Source organism: Armigeres subalbatus, chromosome 2 (genome assembly GCF_024139115.2).
Source record: "Armigeres subalbatus isolate Guangzhou_Male chromosome 2, GZ_Asu_2, whole genome shotgun sequence".
NCBI lineage: Eukaryota > Metazoa > Arthropoda > Insecta > Diptera > Culicidae > Armigeres > Armigeres subalbatus.
The window spans coordinates 362955719-362968947 of NC_085140.1; the positions used below are offsets into that span (position 1 = coordinate 362955719).

At 36.7% G+C, this 13229-nt stretch overlaps 1 protein-coding gene across 4 annotated transcripts in view; it reads right to left on the reverse strand.

Moving 5' to 3' along the window:
• The window catches only part of LOC134213009 (bridge-like lipid transfer protein family member 3B), a 48493-nt gene that overhangs the window by 5154 nt on the left and 30110 nt on the right, over positions 1-13229 (reverse strand). For 2 of the 4 annotated variants that reach the window (XM_062691453.1, XM_062691454.1), the window contains 7 exons: positions 13099-13191; positions 10878-12052; positions 10653-10812; positions 10437-10566; positions 8098-8631; positions 7913-8027; positions 5136-5156 (listed from right to left, as the gene is read on the reverse strand). In XM_062691453.1, the coding sequence (XP_062547437.1) occupies positions 5136-5156; positions 7913-8027; positions 8098-8631; positions 10437-10566; positions 10653-10812; positions 10878-12052; positions 13099-13191 (2228 nt within the window). The remainder of the gene's footprint in view (positions 1-5135; positions 5157-7912; positions 8028-8097; positions 8632-10436; positions 10567-10652; positions 10813-10877; positions 12053-13098; positions 13192-13229) is intronic. The other 2 variants (XM_062691456.1, XM_062691455.1) reach the window with 2 other exon arrangements.

Consider the following 13229-nt stretch of genomic DNA (forward strand, 5'->3'; position numbering starts at 1 on the left):
CCAACAGTACAGTGGGTCAAAAGATCATTAGGACAAAACGTGGTGTGAAGTTTTTTTTTAAATCTTTAATGGTAGATTACATTGGAGACTTACTAATGGAGGCAAAATTTTGAAAAATATTATTCTGAACTAAAATCTATAATCAAAAGGTTCGGAAGCCTTTATTTTAGAGATATGAAGGCCTTTCCGGAAAGCTCTGTTAATTTGTTGCAATAAACTTGACAGTCTCCTTTAAAAAGGCTCGGAAGTATCCATTTAAAAAGCTCGGAAGTCTCGTTTTGAGAGGCTCGGACACCGTCTTCCACCTTTAACCTCTTTTTCGGAAGCATCTTTCAAAAGGCTCAGACACCTCATTTCAAGAGGCTCAGAAGCCTCATTTCAATAGGCTCAGAAGCCTCCTTTCAAGAGGCTCAGAAGCCTCCTTTCAAGAGGCTCAGAAGCCTCCTTTCAAGAGGCTCAGAAGCCTCCTTTCAAGAGGCTCAGAAGCCTCCTTTCAAGAGGCTCAGGAAGCCTCCTTTCAAGAGGCTCAGAAGCCTCCTTTCAAGAGGCTCAGAAGCCTCCTTTCAAGAGGCTCAAGCCTCCTTTCAAGAGGCTTGTAAGCCTTTTTCAAGAGATTCAGGCTTCCTATCAGGAGGCTCGGTAAACCCTACTATCAGGAGGCTTGGAAACCTCCTTTCAAGATGCTCGGAAGCCTCCTAATGTCCTTAAAGTCTTGTAGGAAGCTTGATATATAAATTGAAATTAAACAATTGCATGGAATAACGAAAATTTCAGACAACTTTTTGGAGAGCCATAAATTTCGTTAGTTTTCAGATCCGTTTTAAATGTATCTTATGAGTTATACTTAGGTTCATTTATAGCGAAAAAATAGGGGGTACCTCAATGAAAGAATAAGTTTGAAGGGGTACCTCTAAATAAAAAGGTTGAGAACCGCTGTTCTACAACTATACTGCCCATTATCGCATCGCAACATTTGCATATTTTTTCTATTTTGAGTTAAGCTTATGAACCGTCTCCAAATTGTTGGTTCTTTTAGTTTGCCAGATTAAATCAGAAGATTTGTTCTGAAAAAATTGGAATAACTACCAAGTTATGGTTTTGTAACGTTGAGCAAAGTGACCACATATTGTCTATCCGTTCTATCCGGAACAAAGTTAGTACGCTTTTTATACCGAAGTTACATGTTACTCCAGATACAGGCCTTACCCAACTTCGAGAGTGCTGCGCTGTGTATAATAATTATAACTGAAAGATTTTTTTAACCAAAAACATCATCGGAAACGGGCTACTTTTCTAAATGCGCGGCAGGCAGTCATTGTTGTATTTTGTTGCAGTTTGGAACAAACCCTTGCTGCGAGTTGAGTTTGTCCCAACATTTACAAGAGAGGACAATGTTGTTGCCATTGGTAATGTTGTAGTTATACATTCACTGAACAATGCGGAAGGAAGGGGGACAGTTCAAGCGTTATGGCACAAACAAATAATTTTAAGCTTCCATACAAAAATGATACGAGGGGATGAGAGGGGTTTCAAATTTGTCTAATTTTGCGTTACGTAATTTGTGAACAACCCTTGAATGGGAAAAGCTGACAGAACTGTAATGCGAAAAGACGCAGAATGATTCTATCATGTTAAACATAATTTTACTTTAAGTCCCAAGCAGGCTTGTAAAATGTCATCTGCATGTCACTTGACTAATTTGCTCATAACTTTCTTTAGAAGCAAAATTTCTTCCATAATTTTGAATGTACTCATAACGCTTGAGTAGGGTTATATTTTTGTCCAAGGGTACATTGCTCTAAGTATAACATCAAAGGCTGGAGAGTGAAAACTCTCCAAAATGTCACGTGTCATTTGACATAATGTCATTTGAATGACATTTTGCCTCCCACGCCCCAGATTACATATTTACAGCAAAGTCTTGTTAGACAAAGTTGTAGGCCCATTTAACCGCTATAAGTTCGTCATACAACATGAATTGATAGCTACCTTCTGAAACAAGTTCTGGGAAAATTATACAAACGAATGCAAATGACATTTTACAACACTGGTACGATGTAAAAGCCAAAATTCATGGCAAGTGATATTTTGTAGGGACTATTAAATAAAGTTATAGGTTCCAAGTTTTCGGCCGGGTGACTAGACCTAACGATTTCTCGGTAGCTAAACAAAATAACAGTCAACCTAGTAATCTTTTTTATAAACGATTTAGATGATTTCTGATAATTTCTTGACAATCTGTAGTATACCCACGTATACCTCAATTTGATCTCTTTGAATTTCTCATAATGTAGCATCTAATTCTCAACACTGTCCAACTCAGAAAACGAATTAGATTAAAGATAATACAAGAGTGTTGAGTAGGGGGAAAGACGGCTTTGGCAGGTTTTGTTCTATTATTGGCAGGGGGTTTTTGTCGACCGAATTTTATGAAATTTGGCCACAATATTCTTTGATATGCAAAGAATGTTTTGGCCAAATTTGAGCCTAGTCAGTCATAAAAAAACCCCTGCCAATAATAGAACAAAACCTGCCAAAGCCGTCATTCCCCCTATATGTATCACTAACTCTGGGTTGTCGAGAATCATCCACATTGACTGCCTTAAAATATCGGCAAAACTTTTGAAATTTTGATACCGTGACCTGCCCTAATTCCGCGCATTGCCTAATACCGTGGATTTTATCCAAATTGATGAATATATAGAGGAACTGTCTGCCATGCACATCACATTATTTGGTTAAGTGGACAAATATATAGCAGAAAATGTTAGCAAATTATTATTGTGGGTATTTGTGACGTAAATTAGGCGCTAAAAAATAAATGTGAAAATGTATGGCTCGACCAGCTAAAATTTTCATCTGCTTAGCAAAGCGTTTAAAATTATGGTAATATTTCCAAGTCTTGTAACTTATTTTTTTAATAATATTTACTTCTAATATCTCGTAGAGCTCATTTTTACAGCTATAAAATATGAGCTGGGTACTGATATGGTATTTAAAATTCTTGTTTTTACACTTTTATTGATCAAAACAATTGTCGCGGTATTAGGTCATCTTCTTCGCCAGTAGTGCCTAATACCGTGACTAGGCTATACCGTGAAGTTTATACTCGAAAAGATAAAACGTAACCATCAGATTGGATACATAGACCATTAGACAATATCGTATAGGTATTGAAACATTCATGTTAGATATCTAAGACATTTTATGCGTAGGATAACTAGGGGAGCATCATCCAGATGAATTACATATTGCGATATGTATTATTCCATAACTTAACAAAAGGGATGCTTCAATTGGGAGACTTGAAGATGATATACATCCAATGAACATACAAAACGTCTTTATTATGTCGTTCAGCACATATGAATACGATATCATTTATGTGGTATTTACCACAGACTGTTGACGTAAATATTTTTTCAGTACAGCTTCCTTTAGAAATGTAGGTATTTTTCATCTGAATACAAATCCTCCCATTGTCATCTACATAGACACTGGATATCACCTATCTAAAATCTAAATAAATATGAATAAATTATTTGAAAAATCAATAAACGCTTTTAAACCGTCAATATTGAGAAGTTGCTAACTTCTCAAGGAAATGATTCTTTTTCTAGTAGGGATCTGTGTAAAACAGTAATTTTATATGACGTTTAATACTAAAATGACCTAATAATTCAATTAAAATTTGTGTATGATTCAATTATTTACATATTTTATTGTACATGTGCTTCTAAGTTCATATTTCGAGCTTGTTTGATAGGGCACGGTATTAGGCAATTTTATGCGCGGTATTTGGAATCTTCTTCGGAATGTACGCGGTATTAGGCATATTCATGAGTTAAATGTCGAACACTATTTTATTTATTTTTCATGAGTTGAAGTTCAAAACATATTTTTTTCTTCAAATGTATTCAATATTGATTGAAGCGACATAGTTTTCAAGGGTGATTGTTACAAATTAAATTTTATATAGCGAATTTATTGTGGACACGTCCTTAACCCCACGGTAATAGGGCATGTCACGGTATGAGTAAATATGAGTATTTTTATCAGAAAATAAAATTTTGTACACTGGGATCGCTTTTTACGCGATTGGATTTTATCAGTACCTACCTCAATTTACACAAAATTTTTAATATACAGTGATTGTTTGCTAATTGGGTCGTTGTTGTTTACTTTTAGCCTTGAACAAAAGAACGCCTAATTTTATTAATCCCGCCAAGAACGAAAATGAAAGTCAACATGGTTTTGACATCAGATTTTGATGTTTGGCTGCTTTTAACTGGGGTTTGACCCAATTAGCGAACCCCCAAATAAAAGTGTCCCAATTAAAAAAAAAGGTTAGCAAACGCCTACTGTATCCTAATTTTCATTCGATTTTTTGTGATATTTCTCGTGGGATCAACTCAATGTTTGAATAAATCCAAAGGCCAAAAATAACCAAAAACAAATTGCAAGTCGAACACATCTGTATATGAATGCCAGAGTGAAATACGAGAGTGAAATAAAGATGTAGGAATTGATTAATGCAATACGACTGAAATCATTTAATGACGCTATAAAAATTATAAATATCTTGTCATTGTTACACTCGATAAGAAGAAATATTTTAGTAGATGCCTATGGGTATTGGGTAACATTGCGTAAATCGTTCTATAAAAAAATTGCAAAGCCGAAATAATTCACACCAATCATAAATATTAATTTACAGTTTTTAATATATCCCTCAAAGATAAACCGATGCCTATGAATAAATATTCATAATCCCTATATACAACCCGGAAAAACAGTTCACTAATTGAGACAAGTTCACTTTCCAGCTAGTGGGTTGAGTCTGGCGAACTGGTAAAATTAAAATGCATGTGCAACGTTAATCAAGTAACAGCGAATGAATGCGACAGCGACGTTCGATGTTTAATTTGTTTTTAATTCTAACACACAACAACAGGAAACTTGAATGATATTTTATCGAGCAAATGACGGAGATCAAATTAAAATAAGATTGATTTTTTTTTCTTAAAATGGCAGATACATTTTTCTCTCTCCTTCTCTGTCTCGCTCTCTGACATAAAGGGCACACCTTACAAAACTAAAGTAATACTAATTATGGAATCAAAACTAATAAATACCTTCGACTTATGCTGGTCACTCTGTGAATGTGTGAATACGTGTGTTGACGGGATAAGCCACAATTGAGTGATGCAACCGCGTTATCATTATTGCAGGCACGTGCGCGGAAAATGTGGCATAGGCGCCCACATAAACACAATCGCAACCACCACAGTTTCCGTGTAAAGCACAACCATTCCGTTAGCAGTTCAGACGTTGTGGTCGGGTTGTTTTTTTACATATACAATTCCAGCATCGATGGTTGATGTTTGTATTCGATTATCACGTACCAATCAGACGACATTCATTGATTATATAGACACGGGATTAGACACACATATATCACAAAAACGTTCAGTTCATTTAGTTTTTAACAGGTTTTGTAATTTGTTGATTGATTGTTGTCGATGTTGTTGTTGTTGTTGTTGGCGTAGCGATAAAAGCACATTTTGCGAGAGGTTGTCGAAACATACATTCAAATTTGTTTGCACGTGGTTAAGGACAATTGATATTGTGTGTGTTTAGCGATTGATTATTAAGTATTGATATTTAAATAGAAGATAGAGAAAGCATGCAAATAAATAAACAATTTCAACAGATTAACACTTTGATATAATAAGAGATTTGATGAATATATCATTAATTTGTTTGAATGTTTTGATATTAGATTCACGATTATGGATGAATTATTTTACTTCGAATGTACCTATAGAACGGAGAATTAAAGAATCGAACGCTATTGGTGATCATTCAAGATTTCATATGCGCGTGAATCATGCCTAATTGAATGTCACTGTTCGAAATATTTATCATTTTAGTTTTTTTTTATTTTGACAACGAAACATACGAAATCTTTATATTGATATGTAATAGACGAATAGAGGTAAAAAATACGTGGGCATATATACAAGGGCAGAAAAAAAGTAAACTATGGAAAACGTGTGTAGACTAGCACTTGATTTTATAATGCTTTCATAATATCAGCTGCATTTTTTTATTTTGATAAACGCCATTCTAAGTTTTGTGTAGGCTGTTTAGCAAGTAACATTGAGATTTTTAAATGATCAGTAGAAGAAAATATAGCTCGTTAACACAAAAAGTCGAAATAATAAGAATGGCGTAGGAAAAAATTTAAAATTCAAAAAATAAAAAAATAATTTAAAAATGTTAAATAGAAATAACAGAACTACCTTTTTTGAATCACGTTTATTCGAATGCCAGTTCACCATATATACGTTTATTCGAATGCCAGTTTACCATACCAAATGACTCAGCTCGGTAAATTGAGGTGATGTCTGTATGTGTGTAATGAATATGTGTGTATGTGTGAAAAATGTGAGACACACTTTTTGTAATTTAGCATTATCTGGAATGCGGTCTAGTTGTTTCCTATTTAAAACTGGTTCGATTGGTCATTGAGTTCCGGGGTTATTGAAAAAACCCTGATTATTTCACCCAGCGGTGATGGTGCCTTTCTCGTGCATTACAAGTTTTTATTACACTTGTTTGAAATGTATTATTTCGGCAATAACTAACCACATTGTTCTGAAAAGACATCATTACCATTAGGTAGATTAATCAGAGTTATAATAAAGCTTTTGACTTGTGCACTCGTCTATTACACATCATTTTGTCGAATGCTTGGTATATGGTTCCATTACTCGACGTAAGATGGCAATGCTGTTATATACAGCTGTGATTTACAACTTTTAAACAAATTCAACAAATTGGCATTTAATAACATTTTATTATTCAATGATCATGTTTAAAACCTTTTTAATATTTACAATTTTTCAAAATATGCTATCGTTATAAAATTCAATAGCGATCAACTACGTTATATTTTGCGTCGAATGCAACCTGTTGCGAGAAAATTGGCCGAGAAATACTATGTGAAAATTAGACTAATGTTTTTATAGCTACTGTGCATACACAAACACACACACACATACATACATACACACGGACAGACAGACATTTGCTCAAATCGACGAGCTGAGTCGATTGATATACAACGCTATGAGTTACCGAGCCTTCTGTAAAAGTTCGATTTTGAAGTAAAATGATAGCCTTTGTTGTACGAGAAAGGCAAAAAAAAACGTCAAAATCTAAAAAAAAATGATATTGCTGAAATGCATTCCAATTAACGCAAATATATGTGAAATGATGAAAATAATGGATTCTATCCCCCCAAAGATTTTGATTACATTTTACAATACACGTGAAAGGCACCTTCACCGCTAGGTGGATTACTGGGTTTTATTTTGTTATAGAAACTAAGTTTCATTAGTTGAGTAATGTAAGCAAGTTTCACCCAACAAAATCGATTGCTTTGTAACAAAAACTGCTCAGCTCTTCTACAGCTTTCGTTTTCTAAGATCTTATAGTAGTATATTCTCAGTTGGTCGTCTTTGAAGTACGGGGAGTTCAAACAACTTCTTCCCATATGAGGTTTACCGACACATGAAGTTAAAAATGCAAATTAAAATTTGAAAAAAATAGCAGCTAAGTACATCTCTTTTAAAAATTTCAGTCAATGCTCGATGGCAATATAATAGTAGTCAAAGAAGACACTATTGAACGATGTTTACAAGAAAATTCAGATTTTCTTGCCTGAGCTACCAATCTTTTAGTTATGCGATCCAACAATTTCATACTACACTAGAAAACTGGCATCCGACGAACTGATACTCATTAGACAGTAGCAAAATAAATAAATAATAATAATGAGTTCTAAATGATGAGCTTTCGATTAATTCTCTCTGTTTCAAAAACGTCTTCGTATAATTATCCATACCTGAAATTCATCCCACGGAATTGAACCACACTCATCGCAACTAACAGCGGATACCTGGAGTCTAATGGACGAAGTATTTCCCACATTGTGCCGAATAACTTCTACGGTAGTTAACCTAAATCCACAAAGGAAACATAAACATAAATGTATAATTAGATAGTTAAATGTATTAAGTTAAGATATACCTAAACGTAACCATCGAAACCAGATCTCTTCGGCGTAAACTGCTGGCTTCGGAAGGTTCGGACGGCGATGACATATTCGTCAGATAAGGATCCTCGCAAACTTCGCTGGCCACCTCGATTGGTGCTACCTTCATATTGCTGTCGTTGTTGAACGGGTTGAGCTTGAACATCACATCCATACAGTCCGCCGTCTTCTCCGAATCTCCTAGCAGCATCGCGTAGTTATCCGAATCAGAGCTGAGGTCAGACTGAACCGACAGCGTATCGCTTACGTCGTCGGACATGTTGGTTTTCAGAGCCGAATCGATCGACGTCATGAAATTTGAGAAACCCTTCTTCACCGAACTGAAACCAGAGTTGATTTCTTTGGAAAATGACGTTGAATCGGTTCCAGAGCTACGGCTTCTCGGTTGGGATGATTGCTGCAGCGGCTGTTGGGGCTTTCCAATTGCAATTGATGATGATGGTGTTTCAACCGATGCAACACCAGAAGTCGATGACGTCGTTGGAACGCTTTGAATTTGTACATTGTGTCTGGAGAGATAGGATGGTGTTTAGATTATACAATTACTCCGTCTAAGACGAATTAAGTACTGTCCATTTAATTCCACCAGTGGAATTAAATGGACAGTACTTAATTCGTCTTAGACGGTTTAATACATTCCACTAAAAGAGCTTAATATATTTTTCCATTCAATTACTGTTACTGCTCAATCGAGTATAAGTTGAAATATAGCGCAAATTGTTTTAAAATCTTAAACATTTCGGGACTCGCACCATTGTAAAAAGTGAAACACGTTCGAAAGGATGTTATCGATCATTTAGTAATCTGCGTTCGATCATTTAGTAGTTTGTCGATAACTCATTCCAGAGGCTTAATTTTAAAACGTGTTGTATGGTGAACTTCTAGTGCGAAGATTTTTCTACAACTCTGCCTAACAGGTCGATGTTTGATTTCCACTATTAACGAAGTTAAGGCGTCAGTTGTAGTAACTCATACTAAATGATAGCAAAATTTCAATCATTTAGTAAAAGTTACTGCTACTAGCGCTATAGCTCAGTTATTAGTGAAATTCAAAGAACAAGTTGTTAGACAGAGTTGTAGAGAAACCTTCGCACTAGAATTTCACCACACAACGCATTTTAAAATTTAGCTTCTGGAATGAGTTATCAACAAACTACTAAACGATAAAACGCAGATTACTAAATGATCGATAACATATCCTTGCTTATCGTCCACAACAAAGGCGAAACTGCGTGAGCGATCCAGGACCATGCGAGTCCCGGAAGGTTAAGATGCCTAAATTTATGATTTTTTTGGACTGATTTGCGATTTGGGCGTAACTTATTTTGTAATCAAACATTGGAAGGCAAATTCATGCTTAAGTAAGCATTTCCTGAGAAAACCACGGTATGTATCCGACAGAGTGAGCTTTCCTCTATCAGGTAAGGGTTCATTCACAAATTACATAACGCGAAAAATGATTATTTTCAACCCCCACCTACCCCCTCGTAACGTTTTTTTTTTGTATGAAAGGGTTCTAAAATGTGTGTGCTGTGATAGATACCCTCCCACCCTCTAAAGCGTTATGTAATTATACGGAATCTATAAAACAATGTTTGTTCACTATAAATAGGTTATACCCAAATCGCAAATCATTCCTGATTTGATATTCTTCGTCGACATGAAGGAACAGACCTGAACTCCTTAAATAGACACATTAGTTACACAAAAAAATATTTTTATTGATAGCGACTATTACTGCCGTACCAAGCATAATTGTCCTAGGTCGTTTTTTTTTTACGTGCCATTCCAACTGTGGCTAGGCTTGCCAGCAATCCTTTTTAGTTCTTAATTAATCCATTGATGGATTTTTTTGTTGGCTACTAGGGCCATCAACTAAAAACGACATGGGAGAACTAAGCTTGGGACGGCAGTATATTGGACTCAACCGGCATCTTGGTTTTTTTTTTCGCAATAACTGAAGTCGTTATTTTGCGCGGGATGCGTGCCATGATACATTTTAAAAAATGGCATGTACTGCACTGATGTGCAAATTTGTTGCCCCATGTTAGCTGGAATAGTGAATTTCCTCTTTATGCTAAGTTTAGCTAAGTTAAACCTAAGATTAGGCGAGGGAATTGATCAATCGGTTGGATTCAATTGTCTTGTCAGAAGTTACAGGCAGTTAAGACGTTCAATTCGCGATCAAGTTAAACAACTTACTCAATTCAATTCGCCTAACAGTTGAAATTAGAAGCAAGTGCAATTATGCAAGTTACTTGCCTGCGCTATATAAAGTGGCAAGTTGATTGATCAAACTAAAATAATTTCTTACCCATGAGTGTTTGGAACAGGATGATGTTGAATTTCCACCGGTACTTCGGTAGCTATAGGCGAAGGATAATCTGTACTGCTAAAGATGTTCGAATTCCTTGTTTGGTCCATTGAGTTTGGCCATCCTGAACCTATTTTGCACGAGTAAAAATTAGAACAAATTAGACTACCACTTCTTGCTATTGATAGTACGCTATCTCGTTTGACACTACTCTACCATTAGTAAGAAGATCATCACCTAAACTAGCGGAATCGGGAAGAACGCTTTCCCCATCCCCACCGCTCGACTCCTTGCCTGGAGTTTGTGAAGGCATCACAAGTGAAACTTCCACCTGTGGTATAACACAGCCAACAATGATAGAGTTCTCTACGTTTGCCTAAAAAATAAAACAAAAGTTACTCCAAAACTCGGGCAATCTGAATTATATTATATGAATGTTACCGCTTGTAGGATTCGCTTCGAATCTAACGATAAAAACGTAGCCAGTTCAGTCAGTTCCTCGGCCAAGCGCAGAAGAAACAAATACTGGTAATGATCAATTTGAACACTAACTAAATTTGAAACATGTGCTATCACGTGCAGATCTGCCATCGTCGTTGCATCTGCAGTACTATCTACGGGTACGTTGGGATTAGTTGAAGGAGAGTGGTTTATATTTTCATTCCGTCCTGGTGCTTTCTTTTTTACGTTATCGCCAATCAACGGCGGATGACATAAGGAGCTACGATTTGATGAACTAGTATCCGTGCTATCCTGCCGAAACTTCTGTTGAATATTTCCATTTGAAACATTCAGGTCTAATAGTGATTGTTTGAGGCCGACAACTGATAAGATTATGCTTTCATGAGATGCTGTTAAATCTGGAATATTAACAGAGTCTGGATTCGATCGATGCTCCGCTGTAAGGTCATTTGGTAACATGTCTATATCAGACCGACCGTGTAACCAAATGGTGATTGGTACGGCATCTACAAACGGTATTGCTCGACTTGGACCTACGGATCGTGCGCCATAGAAGTCCACCCATACTGGGTCTAGTTTCATACACCACACATCACGTGGTTCGCTCCACATTGCATACCTTGTAAGATTGCTAAATGCCGATTGCATATTAGGTGATAGGGGCTGATCAGATGTAGTGACATCAGTAGCCGCAATATGCGACAAAATCCTATCCGTAACTATACACAAATCTCCCGGTTTCGACGGGAAGCCCGATCCAAAAACTAGACTTCCTTCCTGGAGCGAAGAAATAGCTTGAGCTAAGTCAGCACGTGAAGCGCCCATTTCGCGAATATTTGTCAAGGCGAATCGTGACACCTGCACATGCATCGCCTTGGGGCGGTCTCTCTGTTGAGGAGCTCCCGAGGGTGCTTCAAACACTATTCTGGGCATTATGACCTCCACTTTCACGTCCATGTACATCAGATTGGGCTGTGGTTCGGAGTGTGCTCCCGAGGACGGCGTGGAAGGGGAGCTCATACCACTTGTAACATTGTTCGTCCGAAGTAAACTTTCGTGAAGATTAAGAACGAAAGAGCTAAACCACAAACAGCTGTCGAGATCAAAATTGATCTGAACCGGGTTGATATGGATGAATGCTTTCGATGGTGGCACTACAAGGAGTTAATTGTTATTATCATGGAGATTTGCATGCTCCTCCATTGTATTCGTGTAGTAATAGATTTTAAAAGACCTTAAATAATTACTAGAGAGAAGTCAAATAAATTATCATGGAATATGTTTCGAGTACCGTGACCTGCCCTTATTGTGAAAACCACGGTATTAGGTGATGCGTAGAATTAGGGACGGAGGGGTGGAGAAGCGGTTAAAAATAGCCATTTTTGCATGACGTACTTAGTACATTTTCCTAACTTATTTTTAAAATATTCGTCAGACAAAAGTACAAGAAATCCTATAATTCTTTTCTTACTAATATTTGATTTTTGACCCCCTCGACTACTTGCGAGACTCCAAGAACTAAGCACTGAATCTTAAAACACAGTTTCTCGACAAATAAATGTATCTTATCAGTAACATACGAATACAATGAAGCGGAACGATTAACAGTGACCATATCGACGATTTCTGGCACAAATGCAATATAGGCACAAATCAAAATCTGTAAATTTTCAAAAACGGCTATTTAAAATTTTGGTTTAATTTTGCATATTTCATATACTGCCGTCATACGCATATTTGTCCCATGTTTGCTGGGATTTCCTATGTACATGGGACAATTATGCGTAGAATGGCAGTATATAACTGAGCTCAAATATTCGAATAAGCGTAACTTTTGATGTACCGTCATCGGGGGTGACAATGGGTCAAATGGGGGTGAGAATGGGTCACTGTTTCAACTACTTAGAATGCTTGTAGAATAGATTGAATGTATTTGAGGGCAAGAAGACTAAAATATAAGAGACCTTTTTGAACGATTTTGCTCTACGACCTCCAGACTGCCGGTGAGAGCGATGACCCATTCTCACCCCCCAGACCCATTGTCACCCCCGATGGCGGTATTGCGAATTTCAACATGTGTCTTTGTCAGGTTAAACTGTAAAATGTAAAAAACGAGACAATTTGAGTTGTGGCAATATTGCACGAGAAAGTCGATATGTTAATTCAAAAAGTTATTTATTGTTGCGCCACTGGTACTTACATGGAAACACAAAATCCCCGGGATAATAAAAGTAAGTGAACTCGGCGTGGAGTGTTGGCATTTCCGGTGGTAATGAATAGCGGTCCCTGTCACCTGAAAAGTATTCAATTTTGCTTTCATTTGTTGATTGG